The 22,161-nt window shown below is 41.2% G+C and overlaps 1 protein-coding gene across 1 annotated transcript; it reads left to right on the top strand.

The window, feature by feature from the left end:
- The first annotated feature begins 3,838 nt into the window (after positions 1 to 3,838).
- Positions 3,839 to 10,591, top strand: LOC132571843 (vomeronasal type-2 receptor 26-like). The gene is made up of 4 exons (XM_060238636.1): positions 3,839 to 4,150; positions 7,992 to 8,219; positions 8,469 to 8,595; positions 9,681 to 10,591. The coding sequence occupies exons 1-4, from the start codon at positions 3,839 to 3,841 to the stop codon at positions 10,589 to 10,591; spliced, it is 1,578 nt and encodes a 525-aa protein (XP_060094619.1).
- Positions 10,592 to 22,161: the final 11,570 nt, after the last annotated feature.

The following is a 22,161-nucleotide window of genomic DNA, read 5'->3' as shown; positions in this document are numbered from 1 at the left end:
CCCCAAGGGTTTTGACCGTATTTACCTTTCCTTTCAGTTTCCTCCTCACATGCCTCCTCATCTCAGTGAATTTACCCCTTTTAAAGTTAAATGTGGTTGTGGTGGTCTTTTTGGGCAACTCCCTATTTATACAAACGGTGAAATCAATAACATTATAGTCACTGCTCCCAAGCGGTGCAATCACTTTTACATCTCTCACCAAGTCTTGGGCATTACTTAGGACCAAATCCAGGATCGCCCCACCCCTGTTAGGTTCTGAGACCATCTGCTTGAGAGCATCAAGAAACTCAATCTCTTTCTGTGGACAAAGGAGACCTGATAGATGTTGTTTACCTTGACTTCCAGAAAGCTTTTGATAAAGTTCCTCATCAAAGGCTCCTTAGAAAGCTTGAGAGTCATGGAGTAAAAGGACAGGTCCTCTTGTGGATAAAAACTGGCTGAGTAATAGGAAGCAGAGAGTGAGTATAAATGGGCAGTCTTCGCAGTGGAGGACGGTAAGCAGTGGGGTGCCGCAGGGCTCGGTACTGGGTCCCATGCTCCTTAACTTGTTCATAAATGATTTAGAGTTGGGAGTGAGCAGTGAAGTGACCAAGTTTGCGGATGGCACTAAATTGTTCAGGGTGGTGAGAACCAGAGAGGATTGTGAGGAACTCCAAAGGGATCTGTTGAGGCTGGGTGAGTGGGCGTCAGCGTGGCAGATGCGGTTCAATGTGGCCAAGTGCAAAGTAATGCACATTGGGGCCAAGAATCCCAGCTACAAATACAAGTTGATGGGGTGTGAACTGGCAGAGACTGACCAAGAGAGAGATCTTGGGGTCGTAGTAGATAACTCACTGAAAATGTCAAGACAGTGTGTGTTTGCAATAAAAAAGGCCAACACCATGCTGGGAATTATTAGGAAGGGAATTGAAAACAAATCAGCCAGTATCATAATGCCCCTGTATAAATCAATGGTGCGGTCTCATTTGGAGTATTGTGTGCAGTTCTGGTCGCCGCACCTCAAAAAGGATATTATAGCATTGGAGAAAGTCCAGAAAAGGGCAACTAGAATGATTAAAGGGCTGGAGCACTTTCCCTATGAAGAAAGGTTGAAACGCTTGGGGCTCTTTAGCTTGGAGAAACGTCGACTGCGGGGTGACATGATAGAGGTTTACAAGATAATGTATGGGATGGAGAAAGTAGAGAAAGAAGTACTTTTCTCCCTTTCTCACAATACAAGAAGTCGTGGGCATTCGATGAAATTGCTGAGCAGACAGGTTAAAACGGATAAAAGGAAGTACTTCTTCACCCAAAGGGTGATTAACATGTGGAATTCACTGCCACAGGAGATGGTGGAGGCCACAAGCATAGCCACCTTTAAGAGGGGTTTAGATAAAAATATGGAGCAGAGGTCCATCAGTGGCTATTAGCCACAGTGTGTGTCTGTGTGTGTGTGTGAGTGTATATATATATATATATATATATATATATATATATATATATATATATATATACACACACACACACACACACACACAATTTTTTTGCCACTGTGTGACACAGAGTGTTGGACTGGATGGGCCATTGGCCTGATTAAACATGGCTTCTCTTATGTTCTTATGTTCTTATCTCTTATCAGATAATATCGCTAACACAGCAAGCCAGAGGGTTGGAAGGTGGAATGAACAGGGCTTATTCTTCATTAACTTCTAAAGTGACAATCTGAAGGGAAGTGAGAAAGTGATCTGTTCAAATGAAGAAACTTCAGTCTCTTAAAGAAAACTTGAGGACACATGGAATTCTATAGGAAATGAGAGTATATCTAGACTGGATGTGTGTATAAAATACTGAGTTGGATCTGACTTAGGATACCTTCAATTTGCTCCTCAAGGTGGAAACCTGCCATCGCTGGTGGAGCCTTGTGGGGGGAAAAAAGGCTCTTCCTTCAGCCAGCAGAACTAAGCTGCTCCAACAGATGGATGCTCAAGTCAGGTTCTGGTTCGAGGGTCATGATAACTCTGCTGTTGCCTGGTGTGGTTGTCATGGCAGCCAACAGGAAAGCAACAACCACCAGGACTTCACCCAGTCTCCCATTCACTTAGTCACAGCTCAGACCATGGTGATATCTCCCGATGGTGTTCTTCCCTGAAAGTTTGGACAACTTCACATGCCCCTCGCATGATCCCAGGCACAGGGAGCCATGTTGGTGAGTTCTTGTAAGCATGTTTTCTCCGTCTCTGCACCTGGGTTCAAACCCAAAGAAAGAGTCCAGGACGGTGCAGATTCTTTCCCTTATAATTATCCAAATCATGGTGATTTATTCTGCATCTCCACAAAGCTCCAGGGATTTCTCTAAAGTTCACTTTGAAGCCAGTAAGGTAAAGACTGGAATCGAGAACAAGATGTTGTGAGGTCTTGCAACAGGCCTGCAAAGTCTGGTGCATAAAAGCCTTTTGTTCCAGTGAGTTCAGGGGATGAGATCTCTGGAGTGGGGGTGGGGGGACTGTGTCCATATGAAGCTTTCAGTCTGATCAAGCCAGGTCAGGACTTCTCCAGTGACTGCAGCCGTGATCTTTCCAGGGGACCCTGAAGCTTCTTCTGTCAGTCTTTGAAAGCAGACTCCTGGGAGGGGGAAGGTGCAAGCAGACAATGACCTTCCTTCTGCTTCTGCTGCTTCTTCTTGCAGCCTGCGGGTTGGGGGGTGCCAAATGCCCATTCACTGTGACAATGGATGAAATTGTACCCTTTAATAACTTCCGAACAGGAGACTACCTTGTTGCCGGACTTGTCACTACAAGACTTACTCAAGGCAAATCGCAAACCTTCAGAGAGCCTCCCTTTTTAAAAGAGATGAAGTAAGTCGGTCCTTGGTCAACCTTTTAAACCATTGAGATGGGACCATTAAGATGGGTTCTTTCTTATTAACAATGTCAGTGCGCTGCTTTGCATCCATCTCCTGCATCTAGTAAATAAGTATTGCTAAGAGTTTTTCACTGCCAAGCATCTGGGAGCAAAGCATCTTCTGTACTCTCAAACTGGAGAAGAAATAAATTGATACTGTCAATTCATTGCTTAGCTATCACAGCTGTTTGAATGCCAAAACGAGGAGCCGGCATAGAGACTCCAGCAGTGTGATTTGTGAGATGTGTTCCTTGAGAAACAGATTTTCTGATTACTGTCCTTACATAATGAATGGTGGGAGGATTAAAAGCCAGTCCTCTTTAGACTTAGTGGAGTGCAATCTGTTGGAATCAGGGGGACTTCTCATTCGGGAAAAAAATAATAATATGTGAGGTCAGATTACCTGCTATTATTTGCAAGAACATCTTTCAGGTGAAATTTCATCCCCTCCTTTTGCTGGCTACACAGCCCTGATAAACCTGTGAACCAATAAAAACTGCTGCACCAATCTATGAAAGACGACACTGCATTTCCACAGGTACCACAGCACAGCCCTAAAGGATCCTGTGTGATACCCCATTTGGGTTCAGGGACTGTGGCTCAGTGGAAGAGCCTCCGCTTTGCATACAGAAGGGCCCAGGTTGAATGCCTAGCCTCTCCAGTTAGAAGAGGCCAGGCAGTAGTTGATGTAAAAGACTTCACCCTGAGAGCCTGGAGAGAGGCTGCCAGTCTGGGTAGACAAGTCTGACTTTGATTGAGCAGAGGTCTGATTCAGTCAAAGGCAGCTTCATGTGTGCACATGTGTGTTCACCTTCTTGGCTACCATAAATTCACCCAGCCCCCAAACAGGACTAATCTCTGTATTATCATCAGTGCAAACCACCACAACTGTTTCTACCACTACCAAGTAAGGTATCAGCAACACCCAAGCACTGGGCCGCCCTAGAATATATGACACATGTATATATTTCCTGGCAGGGAACGACGACTGACCTGGCACCTCCTTGCCTTCTCGTTGGCCATTCAGGAGATCAACCAGAATCCCAGGTTCTTACCAAATAATATCACCCTTGGCTACACTGTCTATGAGAACAATATGCATCCCAGGGTGACGTATGATGCTTTGCTAGACCTTCTACCCTCTGGCCAGGAGACCATTCCGAACTACAAATGTGGCAGGAAGCATCATCTGTTGACTGTTCTTGAAGGGTCGGAGTCTGGCATCTCCATTGATGTTTCAACACTCTTGAGCCCCTACAAAATCCCTCAGGTATGAACCTTGACGAAACACTGCTGGATTTAGAAATGTTTCAAGATCAGCTTTTAAGAGAGCTGAGAGGGGTTTGAGAGAGGATTCCGTTCCTCTGGTGGTTCATTTGCATCCCTCCTTACGCTTGTTTTACAAGGTTTTGAAACCATTTTTGTTGACTTGGAGAGGAGAAGGTACACAGCAAACAACCTTTCTGCAAAAAGGGACTGTCTTTTTAAGATAGCCTCTATGCATATTCTTTCAGAAGCTGAAAACATTTGGACTGGTGCAGTGATTGCAAGGCCAATCTTGACGCCTCATACAGTATCAGTCAGTGGGTCAAGGACTGGCTGGGGGTGGAGAATGGAAATCTTGAAATATTTAAACATAGAGGAAAAGTTATCTTGTGAGAGAAAAATTTCTACATTAAAAAAATTAATTTATCCTGTTAAAAACATTCCTTCCTAATTAAAACTTCAATGTTATTCCCAGGGTACCTTTTGAATGACCTGGTGAGGGCTATAGACCTTAGGTTATTATGGGTGAAGGTCATTCCGAGGGCAAAACCCCTCCTCCATTTATGATGAAAGGAAACCCACAGTGTGTGAGATTCCCATAAGGAAAGTTCTGGACTGAAAACAATCCCTGCCATTCAAGTGTTTCCTTTTACCACCATCAAGCTATATGAAGCATTTTTCTATTTATTGACATTTGTTTGATATGATGAAATCCAAATGTGACTTTTCCCCATTAGGTCAGTCATGATCTTCAATTGTCAGTTCTTAAGGATAAAATTCAGTTTCCTTTTTTCTACCAAATGGCCCCAGAGGAAGAAGCCCAGTACCTGGGAATTGTCCAACTGCTGCTGCATTTCCGATGGACGTGGGTTGGCCTCTTGGCCTCAGACACTGAGAGTGGGGAAAAGTTCAAGACCACCTTGACACCTCTCATGCTCAGGAGAGGCATCTGTGTTGCCTTTGCAGAGATAGTCTCAGATCATGGTGTTGTTTTCACTAATTTGCCAGTAGAAAGAATACAACGCTTCATTTCATCCCTCTTTCAAGGCCAAATCAATGTAATTGTTTTCTATGGAGATGTTTTATCCATAGTAGTTCTTAATGGAGCCCTACACGGTATTGAACATAAAATGAATGTCACACTGCGTACAGTTTGGATCACAACTCTTTTGTTGCACTCCCTCTTCAGTTTGGGATGCTTTTCTTCTCCTTTTGATGTCCTTGTGCATGGATCTCTCTCCTTCATGACCCAGACAAAGAAAAGGATGTTGTATCATTATTTGCAAGTATGTCACCCTCTAATCAAGGAGTTTATGGATGAAGCATTTGATGTCTTCTACTCAAAGCCCATTCTGTCTGCAAGAGGCCACCTGAGATTCAGAGAGAAAGAGGGGCTGGAGGACAGGGGCTGGGAAGTCCTTAAAGAACACCTGCCTCTCAGGGCCTACAGTATTTACACCTCCATCCATGCAGTGGCACAGGCTTTATATGGTGCCTACTCATCCAGGTCTTTGAGGATGATGAGGGCTAGTGGAGAAAGATGGGAACATGAACCAATACAGCCTTGGCAGGTATCCCTTTCCCATAGATTTGGAATAATAAATAGCAGTTTTTCTTTGAAAAAATGATTGTGGATCTAGACGAAGTGGTAGAAGGACAGTTTCTTGGATGTAGTCTCAGACAGAGACCTGTGAATTCCTGGAGAGCTAAAAGTCAATGTACTTGGTTTATGTATTCTGGAGAAACCTTGGAGTATTCCGCCACCGTCAAGACCTGACAATATTCCACAGCCATCACTATATCCAGCAGAGCACTAGCCCACTTTCGCATTACTATATTTATTTCTATATTGCAGTCTCCTAAAAGAACAACATTACTTGTCACATGTTACAGGCAATGTTCCCTCTAAGTCTTGTGAGCAAAAATTCTACTTTGTAAGCTACTGGCATTAAAGTTGTGAGCTACTGCATAAACTATTGTGCTCTGGGGCCATTTTTCCTGAGCTAAGAGAAAAAGGTGTGAGCTGGAGGCTAAAAATCTGTGAGCTAGCTCATGCTAACTCAATTTAGAGGGGATACTGGTCATAGGAGTGTGGATGAAGCTAAGAGAGAGCAGCCTGCCTAAGACCACATGAACAAATACAATATGAACCAGATATCTGAACATTCTCTGCTCCTTCTTTTAGCCATAAATCTTGGCCAACGGAAAAGGATAAGGCATGCAAGGGGGTGAATCCCCAGAATTGTTTGCCAGAGTCACGGATTCTCAGAATATGAAATATTGTTACCCCTTGACAGAGATGAACGTCCAACACCTTTCAGACCAACTTCAAGCAGGATGGATGAAGGGGGAGAGAATGAAAAAGATATTGGATTTATATCCCACCCTCCATTCAAAATCTCAGAGTCCCAAAGCGGCTCACAATCTCCTTTATCTTCCTCCCCCACCTCTTAGAGGTGGGTGGGGCTGAGAGGACACTTACAGCAGCGGCCCTTTCAAGGACAACCTCTGCCAGAGCCATGGCTGACCCAAGGCCATTCCAACAGCTGCAAGTGGGGAATCAAACCTGGTTCTCCCAGATAAGAGTCTTAACCACTACTCCAAACTTAACCACTATACCAAACCTAACCACTACACCTCTTAACCACTACACCAAACTGGCTCTCGACCTCCTTGGATCTCTAGTCCTTCTTGTATAAGATGAATGGGAGCTTGGGCTCTCAAATACTTATACCCCTCCCAATCTTGGTTTCTGTGGCATTAGACTATTGGTGATCCAGATCCTATTGGATTTCTTCTGTTAACCAATTTAAAGCACTGGTGATCCAGATCCTATTGGATTTCTTCTATTAACCAATTTAAAGCATCACCTATGATGAGCAAAACATTCTTGTAGATTTGAGGACAGAGCCTAGCCCTGGACCATTTCATTGAGAGCCAGCACAATTCAATTTTTAGTGCAGGGGTGTCAAACATGTAGTTTGGGGGCCGAATCAGGCCCCCAGAGGGCTCCTATCAGGTCCTCGAGCAACTGGCTGTCATCTGCTTCCTTCTCCCTATATCTTGCTTCCTTCTGCATCACAGTTTGCATTGCAAGGCTTGCTCAACTGTACAGGAGCTACAGAGCAAAACCTCTGTTTTCTCCATTGGCTGAGGCTCTTTCCTTAGGGAGAAAGAAGGGGAGGGATACCGTGCTTTGCCAGGCTCTCTCAATCACACAACAGAGCTACTGAGCAAATCCTCTCTTCCTTCTATTGGTTGAGGCTCCCCCCCCAGTCCCCTGGGGAAGGAAGGAAAGAGCCAGAGCTTTCTTTCCCAGTTTCCTGATCCCATGGGAGAAATGCAAAGAAAGCATCTTTAAGACCAATGAGCGCTAAAGTTTGAAGCATGTTTTAATTTTTAATATATATATATATGTGTTTGTCTATGTTCTTTATAAAATTTATATATCTGCTACCTAATCTTAAATAGGTACACACATGGCCCAGCCTGACATGGCTCAGCCCAGCCCGGCATGGCCCATCCCAACAAGCTCTCATTTATGTCAGATTCAGCCCTCATAACAAATGAGTTCAACACCCCTGGTTTAGTGTGCTGGACTGGGATTTGGAAGGCTCAGTCTATCACAGAACCTTCGACCCTCTTAGCCTAACGTGCCTGAGTCTTTGGGAACAAGGAGACAGTGATGCTAAAATTAACACGTTTTCATCACTTGCTTAGAGGAGAGCATGGCAGAAACCCCTGAGTGTATAAAACTGACAAGTAAGAACAAAACTACAGGTACAACGGATTTGTAGAAGAGCCTTCTATGTCTTCTAAACGCTGTTCTCTCTCTGTGATTCTAGCTTCACCGTTTCCTGAGACACTCCCACATTCACAACTCTTCCGCGGGTGGAACGGATTTGGGTGAAAATAGGGACCTGGAAGCCAACTTAGATATTGTAAACACAGTCATCTTGCAGAACTACTCTGTTCTGAGTGTGAAAGTTGGGAGTATAGAAAGACAGGCCTCGGGGGAGATGAACCTGACCATTGATCAGGATGCGATTGTGTGGCCCACCTGGTATAATCAGGTAGAGAAATGCATTAATTTCTTTCTATTTCTATTAAGGTACAATGATCTGTTTAGTACCATACATGAAACCTCCATGTGAGTCTTATGAGCCTTTCAGCTAAACAATAGCTATCACAGTGGTTAGCAAGGAGCACATGAAATGTAATATTTAATGACATCAATATTTTATAAAGGCACATATAAAATATTATTGCCAAATGAATCAGTTCTTGTTTCCCTAGATAATGCTCCTTGTCCTTGTATGTAGATGCTGCCGCATTCCAGGTGTACCAAGAGCTGCCTCCCCGGATATGTGAAGGTGAAGCTGGAAGGAAAGCCCATCTGCTGCTATAACTGTGCTCTGTGTGGAGAAGGGACCATCTCCACTCAAGAAGGTGGGTGATGGTAGAAAATGATGTCCCTTTGAGTATACAGCAAATAATCCGTTGTTATTATCTTTAAATTTCTATCCCCCTTTCTCCGCAAGCGGACTTAGGGCGGCTAACAATCGTAAAACAATTTAAAACCAATAAAATATAATTTTAAACATTTCATGGTGCTATACATTGTTATGAAATTTACATTTATATAATATACGTTTTTATACAATTTTATGGTGCTATACAATTTAAAACATTTTATGGTGCTATAGTTTGTTTTTTTGCCTGAGCATTGTTCCTGAACTTTGTGGACTAGTCTTTCTTTTCCAGTTTTCAAAGGACAGATTTCATGAGGAGAGACTATTGGATAAATGATGGTGAGTGTGGAGAAACGTTCAGCACCAGCAGCTTTTGTTGCTTTTGGAGGCATTCACAATTGTTAGAGCAGTGCTACAGTCCTTCATTTGCAGAGTTACTCCTGTCAAGCAAATCAGGCTTCACAGGAGTCTGTCTTAGAGGACTCAACTGTATGCCTTATTACATTTCACCCATATGTTCTGCAATCTCCTTGGATCCCAGCCATGAGAGACATGTAGATGTCCCTTGGTATATCCGTTGATGTCACACAGGTTGTAGCTGAGTGATTTTCAGCCACTAATTATTTTCCAGGTAGGTGTGAGGTAGGGGTTGCCCTTTTACAAGTTGGTGTGCCTTCACTGATCTGAGCTGTCTCAGCAGTTCTGCAGAAAATATTTAATAAATATTTGTCATTTTTATTTTAATCGTCATGCTTCTTTAATAGATGCACATTTTTGGCTTCTCTTTCCATTTCAAAATCTGTATTTTTAAAAATGTTGTCTTTGTCTTCTGTGGTTATTTTTATCTGATGAAGGGGCTGGTGGTTTTGTGTTTTTGAAACTTGTTGCCTTGTTACTAACTTTGAGCCCAAAGCCAGACAGGGCAGGAAATGCTATAAATGTATAATTTTTTAAAAAAATTCTCACCCTGACGCATACGATATATGGGATCTAAAAAAGTACACATTGCTGTGGATATGCAGAAGATATCCCTGATGCTGAAGTCACTCTTTTCCTTTCCAGATGCACATCACTGCACCAAGTGCCCAGAAGATCAGCATCCCAACCTGGACCACACTCAATGCATTCCCAAAGATATTACTTTCCTATCTTATGAAGATACTTTGGGCATTATCCTCATTGTGTTGGTCCTGTTCTTCTCCATAGTCACACTTCTAATTCTAGGAATCTTCATTAAATATATTGACACGCCAATAGTCAAAGCCAACAACCGAGACCTCACCTACATTCTTCTCATCTCGCTCCTGCTTTCCTTTCTGTCCTCCCTTCTGTTCATTGGCCAGCCAAGGTGGGTGACCTGCCTTCTCCAACAAACCACCTTCAGCACTATCTTCTCTGTTGGTGTCTCTTCCGTGTTGGCCAAAACAATCACTGTGGTGGTGGCCTTCATGGCCACCAAGCCAGGAAGCAGGATGAGGAAATGGCTGGGGAAGAGTTTGGCAAACTCTATCATCATTGTTTGTTCCAGTGTTCAAATGGGCCTCTGCCTCATCTGGCTGGGCACCTCTCCTCCCTTCCCAGAGTTTGACCTCCACTCCCATCATGGAGAGATGATACTGCAATGCAACGAAGGGTCTGTGGCCCTGTTTTATGGTGCCCTGGGCTACATGGGCTTCCTGGCTGCCATCTCCTTCACAGTGGCTTTCCTGGCCAGGAAGCTTCCTGGGGCCTTCGGCGAAGCCAAGCTGATCACCTTCAGTATGCTGGTCTTCTGCAGTGTGTGGATGTCCTTTGTGCCCACCTATCTAAGCACCAAGGGGAAATACATGGCAGCTGTGCAGATCTTCTCCATCTTGGCCTCCAGTGCTGGCTTGCTGGGTTGCATCTTCTTTCCAAAATGCTACATCATTATAGTGAGGCCTGATTTGAATACCAAGGAACATCTAATGGCAAAAATGTTATCTAATTCTTAGTAGATTGCTTTTAACTTTTGTAATCAGCAACATGCTTGTCTTGAGAGTAAATCACTGAGAAACATCTTATTTGTTCACATACTTCACAGGAGATAGGACTACATAATGATATGGATATGCACATTTTAATGACGTATCATTGCTTAGAGTCAATATTCAAAGCCTCCTCCCTTTTGGTCTATTGGAAGTGTCTGTGTTCAGTGCAGCTTTTCCATCTGAGCCTCTGGCTATTATTTTTGAAAATTCTTGGAGAGCAGGAGAGGTGCCGGAAGGTTGGAAGAGGGCAAATGTTGTCCCCATCTTCAAGAAGGGGGGAAAAGACGATCCGGGTAACTACCGACCTGTCTGCTTGACGTCTATACCTGGAAAAGTTTTAGAACAAATCATCAAAGAGTCGGTCCTGGAACATTTAGAAAGAATGGATGTGATTACTAAAAGCTAGCATGGGTTTTTCAAGAACAAGTCATGTCAGACTAACCTGATCTCTTTTTTTGAGAAAGTGACCACCTTGCTGGATCAAGGGAATGCTGTAGACATCGTTTATCTTGATTTCAGTAAGGCTTTTTATAAGGTTCCACATACTATCCTTGTTGACAAGGTGGTAAAATGTGGTTTGGATCCTGTTACGCGAAAGCACTGCAAGCCTGCGGACATAAAAGACTATGTGCACTAGGGGCTTACGAACTAAGGGGGGGAAAGGATGTTATGTATGTGGACTCAAAGGAAGACTGTGGTGTTTCCACCTGACTCATTGGAGCCATATGGACTGAGCTTGGGGACTTGAGAACAAAGGACTGTAGGATTCAAACCCCCGCAGCCCAGGACCAATCACAAGCCCCCACCGTTTTGAATGACCCAATAACGTGCTTGCGTGGGAACCCAGAGATGTATTTAAGTTCGGCCCGTCGGCCCCAATGCCAGTCTTGAACTGTGACCTTTTACTATGTGCTTCCTATTAAAGAGCTTGTTATCACTTATTCCAAGACTCTGCCATGCATAGAACCCACTATATTATAACTGCATTTCCCATATCCCTCAGAAAACTGATGGATTCCTACGGCTCTTTAACTCTCTGTTCATGCATTCTCTTAATTAATTAATTAAATCAGAATCCTTTGTTACAGGAATTTGCAGTGTGCTGCTTATTGGATGGGGAGCACTCTTGCCCTCAGGTTGTGAAGAACAAAATGAAGGCACTGCTGGAATAAACCAACAGGGTGTGCTGTGATTTGGGGTGAGATCGATACACCAGAGCAAGAAGGACATCTCTGCTGATGTTCAGTTACTCCAGCTGTCTTGACCCACTTGCAGAGAACAACCGCCTCCAAACAAAGGTCCTGTAACAAGAAGAATCAGATCGGAAAAGGCCAGCTGGCAAGGGGCATTCCTGGGCTGGTTTGTATGAACGGGTCAGACTTTCTGGGAGCAAGAAAACAGGGCATTACTATGCAGAAAAGCAGGTGGGCTAGAACTGGGTAGAAGTACAGTTGTTAGTTCCCCTGGCCAGAGTAGCCAATAATTTGAATAACCTTGACCCCCTACCCACACCTATAATTCCTGAATATAGCCAGGATTTTTTCAATTATTTTTCCTGGTTTCCCCCAAAAAATCACAGATAGCTTTGGGATGCCAAAATGCACCAGAAAACTACTGATATGACGACACCCCATGGGTCAGTAACTACTTGGTGCTTTACCTTCTATCTTTTTATCTTCTATCTTGTTATTGCTGGTATATTTTCTGCTCAAATAGAACCGAATGCACACCTGTACATTCTAAAACATATGGTGGGCATCAGGAAAGGTGTGGCAGGATACCATAGTGTAGGGTCTATAGGCATCATATGAGGACCCCGTTTTAAATGTTTTCATATTTCATTGTTCACCACTTTGGGGACCTTATTTGGGTAGAAAGGTAGCAAAGTGGGGGGGCAGGGCATCGCTTCATTATGGCGGACGCATTTTAGAGAGGTTCCAACAACTCTCCCCTAAATACCTGCTATAGATCCAAGTGATCACTTACGAACGGCGAAGAAAGTATGAGAAGAAAATTGAGATCTTCTTTCAAATTGGCAGCAAAATCGTCAGTCGGTAAGATGCTTTTTTTCACCAAAAGAATTCCTCCCTTGGGCCCTTGCAACTCTAACGAAGCCAATATGGCGCCCAGTGGCAGTTCCCCCCATCCTGACTCAAATCCTAATTCCAACGCCACTGCTGAGACAGATTTGACGCCCTCAACAAAACAGGATCTTTTGAACTTGAGAGAAGACATGTGCAACTTTTTTACCACCTCAATGTCTAAATTACTCTCTCCAGTTAATGTAAAACTTGATGCTCTAACGGTGGCGCTCAAGGAAACAAATAGCAGAAAATGCCGCGGAGTTGGCATTCACCTTACAAGATTAGGTGAAGGAGCTTCAAGACTCAGAACAACATCTAACAGAACGTATAAATCAAATAGAAGCCAGATGGAGATCGTGTCATTTTAAAATTCATGGGATTGCTGAAGGGGCAGAGGAAAGTGCTTCGACTTTTATTTTTGTAAAAAACTGGCTCAATAAAACTTTTCCCGCCCATGGAGACGTAGCGATGTCAGTTTTAAATGCTTTCAGAGTGGGATCTATGGCATCTGCACGTAGGGGACGACCCAGGGATATCCTAGTGCAGCTCATCTCATCAGCACAATGGGACACCATTATGAGAGAAGCAAGACGACGGGAGATTTCCTTTGATGGGAAGCGTGTGTTATTGCTGCTTGATTTATCCCCAGAAACCCTGTCCAAATGTCATTGGTTAAACTTGGTTTCTAGCAAACTCTTTGAAAATAAAATAAAATTCCGTTGGAACCCCGTCTCTGACATAATCGTATATAAAAATGCTTCTATTTTTCAAGCTTCAAGTGGTCTAACTGGCAAAGTGCTGCTTGCAGCTCTGAATGTGAAAGTTACTCAGGAGGAGGAAAAGACTCTCATGGAAATGGTGACACCTAATGACCCTTAAGAGTCAAGAAGATTTTTGTGTGCAAGAAGATTTTTGCTGTTAAGGCTCATAGTTTTTGTCTATTGGTTAATAAGGTTTGAGGGATGGAAAAGTGTTTATTTCTTCATATTAAATAACCTGTTAATGTTCTGCTTAGGGTAGGGGAGTTCAACATGAGTGCATAGAGTTCAATGGCTTGTTTGGCTGTTCATTGGTGTGATTGTTAGTGTGGTGCGTTACTTTAGTTGTATGGGAGTGCATGAATGTTTAATCACATATTACTTCTATATAAAGGTATGAGTGAGAGTCAGATTGTTTAGGAGATTGAATGGTGTGTGAAAGTATATGTGGTTAAGGTATAAATAATAATCCCAAATTTAATTCGCTTTAAGTAATGATTAGATCAAATATGAAATTAAACTTGTTTGTAATATAGTTATAAATTAATTATTAGTGTGGTGTGTATGTATTAAGGACGTTTGTGTTGAGTGGTGTGTGCGTTTTTGATTATAGTGTATTAATGCTGTTAGACATTGCTTAACATGATTGTCAGAATGTATTTGTATGTTAGTAATTATATAAGGGAATTGTATGTCAATATTAATTTTATTTGTTGTAGTACAATAGATGTTAAGAACCACTAAATAGCAAACTTCTATTTGGACTAAAGTCTGCACAAGTCTTTATAAGCTTTATCACGTTTTATTCATATTGAGTTCATGTTTTTCTTCTCACAAAAATTATTATAAATTACAAGAATAAGTTTCTTTCTTATTATTATTTCTCCCTTTTGAGGTGCAGTTGTTTAAATGAATTAATACTGGCATGTACATTGGGTTTTTTCATTCCTACTATTATTAATTGGTGGTATTTAAAGTCATGGATTTTAGTCATTGTACCTAATGCAAAAAGTTTATAATATAAAGGTAGTCATAGTAACCCATCCTTAGTCTTAGATACCTGTAACATTCCTGGTTTTTTATATTTCTCTTTATGCTAACTTCTATAGCTCCATTTTACTGCAGAAATATTAGACTGGACAAATATGAGGTCATGTAAGTGTATGTGCTTCAGTACACTATTTTGGGCTAGTTAACAAACTTGAGCACATAATTTTAATATTGCTTATATACTTGGTAATGTTTAGACCACAATATACTTGGTTATAAAGTTTAAGACTTTGCAAACTTATACCTACAGGTGTTCCTAAAATCTTTATTACATTCTAAATTTGTTTTATGATTCAAACATTAACTAAAGGGAGAGATGGTTTCTCAGCAATAGTTCAGTAGTTTCCCCCAAGTTGGTTACTATAAGATTTCAAAGTAGGGATCATTTTTTTGGCATCCCTTTAAACAACCTTGTTTTAAGGTTTGAAACTTATCCTCTGTTTAAGGGGATTGTATTGTGTGTTCATTAAATTTTTGTTTTGTTTGACTGGACCCATTTATAAAGGGTTCAAATTTGGAAACTTTTGCACAGTTGAATTTAAGTGTACCTTCGGAACTGTATCTTTTCTATATATATATATCTTAATTAAAATGTCTAGTGCTCTTAAAGTAACTACATGGGATTGCAAAGGATTAAATCGCCCTATAAAATCTAAAAGAATTGCCAACATAATGTTGAAAGAACGTGTTAACATCTTGTGTTTACAGGAGGCACATCTCAAGAAAACACTACCTTATGTTCTTAAATCTAGCTGGTTCACACAAAGCTTTCAGGCATCGGACTCTTCAAAAGCTCAAGGGGTAGCCATTTTGATCTCCAAGAACGTTCCATTTCAATGTAAACAAATTTCTACATATCCTAAAGGTCGGTATATTTTTCTGAGGGGAGACCTAGATGGCTCACCTATCACTATAACATCTCTATATGCACCTAATTGCAATCAAGTGGGTTTCATAAAGGATACTTTGACGCAACTTTCAGATTTTAGAAATGGAGACCTTATTATTGGAGATGACTTGAACGTGATCGTGGACTCAAAGTTGGACAAAACATACAAAAAAACTAATATACCCCAACCAAATTCTGATTTGGACAATGTATTTAAGCAGAATGACTTATTTGATGTTTGGAGGATAAAAAACCCTGGTGTAAAAGAATATACCTTTTACTCTGCGTTACACAATATTTATTCCCACACTGATTATCTGCTTTTCTCTAACTCATTGCTGAACAATTTAATCAATGTAAATATAGGATCTTGTACGGTCTCAGACCATTCATGGGTCACTTGTACCTTTAATGTTGGCAAGCCAGATTTCTCATACACCTCTTGGAATTTGAATACCTCTCTATTGAATAAGGACAGCATCTGTGCAGATATTACTAAACAAATTTTGGAGTACTTTAAGTTTAATAATACTGATTGTGGAGTCCCTCAGGAGACAATTTGGGATGCTTTTAAAGCGGTTCTTCGAGGACACCTCATAGCTCAAGCCTTGTCTTATAAAAAGGAAAAACAAAAAGTGATTTCAGAGCTGCAAAGCACAATTAAAGACTTAGAAACTAAGCATTCCAAATTTGGAGAATTGAGAAAACAAGTTGAGGTATGGAAAAAACTAGAATTGTTAGAAACATCACATATTGAAAAGCAACTAAGATATGTCAAACAAAAACTGGCTGTGGAATGTGACCATTGTTCTGTGTTGATTGCTGGGAGGGTTGGAAGGGGTGTGAAGATAAGGAAGATGGTTGTTGATTGCGCTGATTGTTCTGTGACCTTCTGCAATTTGTAGTCTGTAGGGTGATTTGCAGAGCTGGATACCAAGAATGGTGGATGGAAATGCCTTCTTCCTTTCTGTTAAAGTTGTGCTGGTGTTTGTAAATCTCAATAGCTTCTCTGTTCAGGCGGGTGTGATAATGTGAGACCGTAGAAAGGACTTCAGTTCTTTCAAAGTGGATGTCGTGGTCTCCTTCTTGAAGTGCATGTTCAGCGACAGCTGATTTTTCTGGCTGAAACAAGTGACAGTGTCTCTTGTGTTCGGTGAGGCGGGTGTTGACACTGCTTTGGGTAGTGCCAACATAGACTGCATCACAGGAGCAGGGTATTTTGTAGACTCCAGGGGTTGAAAGTGGATCTCTCATATCTTTGGCAGAGCACAGCATGTGGCGGATCTGTTGTGTGGGCTTGAAGACTATGTCCACATTGTGGTATTTGAGAATTTTGCCAATGCGGTCAGTGACAGTTTTTATGTAGGGCAGGAAGGCTGTACCTACCTTTGTGTGTGGCTCGGGATTTGGTGTGGATGGTCTCCTGGGATGAAGGGCTCTTCTAATTTCTTGTTGGGAGTATCCATTGGCCTGCAGTGACATGATAGAGGTTTACAAGATAATGCATGGGATGGAGGAAGTAGAGAAAGAAGTACTTTTCTCCCTTTCTCACAATACAAGAACTCGTGGGCATTCGATGAAATTGCTGAGCAGACAGGTTAAAACGGATAAAAGGAAGTACTTCTTCACCCAAAGGGTGATTAACATGTGGAATTCACTGCCACAGGAGGTGGTGGCGGCCACAAGTATAGCCACCTTCAAGAAGGGTTTAGATAAAAATATGGAGCACAGGTCTATCAGTGGCTATTAGCCACAGTGTATGTGTGTAAATAAAATCTTTTGCCACTGTGTGACACAGAGTGTTGGACTTGATGGGCCGTTGGCCTGATCCAACATGGCTTCTCTTATGTTCTCTTATGACTGGTTGAGGTGGTGTAGCTCTTGCTGGAGTTGGTTTGGATCACAGATACGTGATGCTCGGTGGATGAGGGTTTTTACAACTGCACATTTTTGGCGAGGATGATGATTGGAATTCTTATTTAGATAGCGGTTGGTGTGTGTGGATTTCCTGAATACAGTGTGGCCGAGTTTTCCGTCATCTTTCCTGGTGATGAGGATGTCAAGAAAGGCAAGTTGACCATTGTTTTCTTTCTCCACGGTGAACTGGATATGAGGATGGACTGAATTCAGTTAAAGGAGAAAGTTATTCAACGCAGCCTCTCTATGACTCCAGATGGCAAAGACATCATCCATATATCGGACCCATATACAGGAGACTTCGCTGCGACCCACCACAAGAATACTTCGGAAAACAAATCTGTTCATCAAAAGCTCTTCAATACCGATTGAGGATCAACGCCTGCTCAGAAAGTCTGAAGTTCTGCCCCCCAGACTGTATGTCCTCCCTAAAATCCACAAACCTAATGTTCCTCTTCGACCGATAGTCAACGCCATCGGCTCACCTACCTACGCCATAGCCAAACACTTGACCGGCCTTCTTCAACCCCTTGTGGGTATCACTACCTCTTTCATCAGGGACTCATCACATTTTTTGGAAAAAAATCAAACCCCTAAAACTCCAACCCAGCGATCTTTTAGTAAGCTTCGATGTCGTCTCGTTGTTCACCATGGTTCCCGTCAAAGAGACCCTTGTTCAACTACAACACATCTTTCCTGATGACATCACTGCCCTATTCCACCACGTGCTCACCACTACCTACTTCCAATGGAACAATAACTTTTATGAACAGATTGATGGAGTTGCTATGGGAAGCCCCCTTAGCCCTGTCATCGCTAACTTTTACATGGAAACCTTCGAAGATACAGCACTAAGATCTGCCCTCCTAAAACCACGTTGCTGGTTTCGATATATGGGATGCACAATACACTCAATGCACAGCAGCCAAGAAGGTCAGAACGCCTGCTCCGGCTGCAACTCCACTGAGGATGTTCTCTGCAGCTGAGAATGAAACGTCTGGAAGAAAAACTTTCTCCAGTAGAACACGGCACTTGAGCCCGAAAGATTCTACAAACCGTAATGATGATGCCAGCCGTAAAAACCTGAAATCTTTGATAATCTGTACAATATTATCGAAACCTCTATACCTCATCTAACCCACATCAATCTTTAATTAGTAATTATTCAAGAGATATCAACTTTGGCTCCAAACTGTCAGAGGAACATATTAAGTTTATGGACCAACTGATTACAGCTTTTGAGGTTCAACAAGACATAGCCAATATGAAAAATAACAAAGGCCCGGGTAGAGACAGACTACCTATTGAGTTTTTAAAGAAATTTTTGCCCTCTTTAATACAACCCTTAGTTGAAATTGGCAATAATGTTTTGCAGAACAGGTGTATTCTGCAAACATGGAGAGAGGCAAAGATTATCGTTTTACATAAACCTGGTAAAGACAAATTAAACACAGCTTCTTATCACCCAATATCCCTCTTAAATCACGATTTAAATTTTTTTTCATCTGTATTAGCAGCCAGACTTAATAAAATAATAATTAGCAGCCAGACTTAATAAAATCTCCATTTATGTGCATCCTGACCAAGTCGGTTTCATACCCAACAGATCAATTTCAGACAATATTAGAAAGTCACTCAATGTTATTCATTTTTGTAAAATCAAAAAAATTGATTCCATTTTATTGTCCCTGGATGCTGAAAAGGCTTTTGATAAAGTAGAAATTCCTTTCTTGAAAGCGACTTTACAACACATGGGCTTTGGTCCCAACTTTTTAAATTCTATTAATGCCCTCTACAATGAACCCAAAGCTTGCATTGCAGTGAATAACTACAGGTCACCAGATTGGGTGCTTTCCAGGGGGACTAGACAAGGCTGCCCTCTTTCCCCTATTTTATATGCTCTCTCCCTAGAACCCCTAGATCATGCAATTAGGACCAACCCTCAAATTACTGGAATCCAAATGGGCCCCGCATGCCACAAACTTAGCCTATTCTCAGATGACGCGGTTTTTTACTCTAATCCCTCTGAGTCACTAGCATAGTTAATGAGTTCTATAGAAAAATTTAAACAAGTTTCAGGTTTTACTATAAGCTTCGTCAAATCTGAAGTTTATCCTATATATCTATCAGGCAAACTTGAAACCCTTCTTAAGACCCAATATCCTTTTAAATGGGTAACATCAGCACTTACACACCTTGGCATAATGATTCCATTAGAACTTAAGGATCTTTTAAAAGTCAATTTCGACCCACTCATCACATCTATCAAAAACAATTTGAATACATGGAACAAACTACACTTTGTTGGAAAAGGTGGAACAAATTAAGGTCTTTATAATGCCAAGATTTTTATTTCTTTTTCAAAATTTGTCTATAGCTATTTCACATAAGGATTTCAAAAGATGGCAAAATCTTCTACTAGACTACGTGTGGGATCATAAAAAACATCTTGTGGCTTTTCCAGTTCTCACAAAACCCTTAGACTGTCATTGTATAAGTTAGCAGATTTGTGACTGCCTTTGTCTGCCACTGTCCATCCACTTCAATGAGCAATAGTTTAACACAGCCAACACCACACTGTGTTCTTAAACTATATACAAGGTTTTATTTTACATATATACAAACTCTTCATCATAATGCTCCGCCAATCAGCCATAGAATAGTAAGAGGGTAATATGTACAGCATAGCTTCATTAATATACTTTTGCTCCTAATTATTGTACCAATGAGGAGGCAGTGCTGAGTCATTCTGTACTCCTCACCCGATAACATAATTCTACTGGCTAGAACCAGTTCTCCTCTGACAGATCTTCCTGAGTCATCTACCTGACAGTAGCTGTCAGATCAGCAGCAGTGCCTCATGCCTTACTGGCATTATTTCCTATGCCAACATAGACATGGGAGGTTTGGCTCTCCCTATTCTAGAAAAATACTACCTTGCAGCACAGTTAAAAAACATTGTTTATTATACATATTGAATAGTCAAATCTTTTTCCCGACCAATGAGACTATCTGGAACTCTCCCAAAGATAGACCACACTATGTAACCTCTAATTTCTGTCTTTTCCACACTTTGCAACTCTGGAATAAATACTGCCATATTATTGTACCTGGAGTATCTCCCATTGCTTCTTTTTTGGGCCAGTCGTGGTTCCCTGCTGGCAGGGATGTCCGTTCCTACTGCCACAGGAGGTGGTGGAGGCCACAAGCATAGCCACCTTCAAGAGGGGTTTAGATAAAAATATGGAGCAGAGGTCGATCAGTGGCTATTAGCCACAGTGTATGTATATATATATAATATTTTTTTTGCCACTGTGTGACACAGAGTGTTGGACTGGATGGGCCATTGGCCTGATCTAACATGGCTTCTCTTATGTTCTTATGTTCTTATGCCAAAATAATAAAATGTTCTCGCAAGATCAGTTGGTAAGACATTATAATTTTTCTTCACCTTGGTTACAATATAATGGTTCATTACTTCTTGCATAATCCAAACATTATCACTTCAGTTTGTAGGCCTTTAAATGCGTTTGAAAAAGCTTTATCATCTCACATACCCAAAGTAAAAAGTTTAATAGCCATAATCTACAAGGCACTTAATTTTTCAAATTGGCAAAAGACCACAGTGATACAAAACGCATGGAACAAATACGCTTTTGGAAAAAAGTTGGGCCAATATTTGGGCCTCGAAATTACTGCACACAGTATCTTTAAATTTGAGACTACTGCAGTTTAAATTATATTCTAGATGGTACTTGACTCCTTTGCAATTGTACTATGCTAAGAAATCATCTAACCCATACTGTTGGAAAGGCTGTAAGCAAAGGGGTACGTTATTGCATTGTTGGTGGGATTGTGCATGAATTCAATATTTTTGGAAGCAGGTCATATCTATCATTGAAAAAATTGTACAGGTTAAGCTTCCTTTGACCCCAGAATCGATTCTGCTAAATAACTTGTCCAGCCAAAATATACCTAACACTAGAAAAGAAATCACTTCCTTCCTTTCTTTTGCAGCTAAATTGTTATTAGCTAAAATGTGGAAATCTAAGGCAGTCCCCTCAATCCAGAAATGGTACTTAACGATATGGGATATAGTCGTGATGGATAAAATAGCTTCAAATTTAGTTAAAGTGGATTCTTCTGGAAACAAGGAAGATACATTTCTAGAAAAATCGTTTGGATTTTTTATTTTATTATTTATTTATACAATCTAATCAAATACAATCTAATCAAATACCTTGAGGAAGAATCGCACTGCTACAGCACCAACCCCAAATCAGACTTTTCCCTGCAGCTACTGTGGCCGGATCTGCCTGTCCCGCATTGGTCTTGTCAGCCACCAGCGAGCCTGCAGCAGACGTGGACTACTGCACCCTTCTTAAATCTTCGTTCGCGAAGTCAAGCCGAGAGAGAAATACCTGAGCTCAAAGTACCATATAAGTACTTAGACTTTGCTTTTTATTAATTGAGAATGAGTTTATATATTTAACTGAGTTTATATATTTAACTATATTTAACTTGCTTTTCTTTAACTAAATCAGCTGTGCAATTGGTTTAATAATGACAATGAATTTAATTGTTCTAACTGTTCCATTTGTTTACTGGTTTATACTGGTTGTTGTTATTAGTAAGCTTGTCATGTATGTATACAGACAAAGATCTTCCCTTTTAGGGAAACTGAAATTATGGGGTGTAAGCGGTTTAAAACTTCCATCTCATAGCTTTGGATGTAACTAGAATATTAAAACTCAATAAAGTTTATTTTTTAAATAGAAAAAGAAAAAGAAAGGTAGCAAAGTATAATTTCAAAGATTTTAAATCACATCAATCAAT

The sequence above is a fragment of the Heteronotia binoei genome, chromosome 5 (assembly GCF_032191835.1).
Source record: "Heteronotia binoei isolate CCM8104 ecotype False Entrance Well chromosome 5, APGP_CSIRO_Hbin_v1, whole genome shotgun sequence".
Taxonomy (NCBI): Eukaryota; Metazoa; Chordata; class Lepidosauria; order Squamata; family Gekkonidae; genus Heteronotia; species Heteronotia binoei.
Note: the sequence above shows the minus strand (reverse complement) of the source record. Positions and strands in the feature narration are given on the sequence as shown.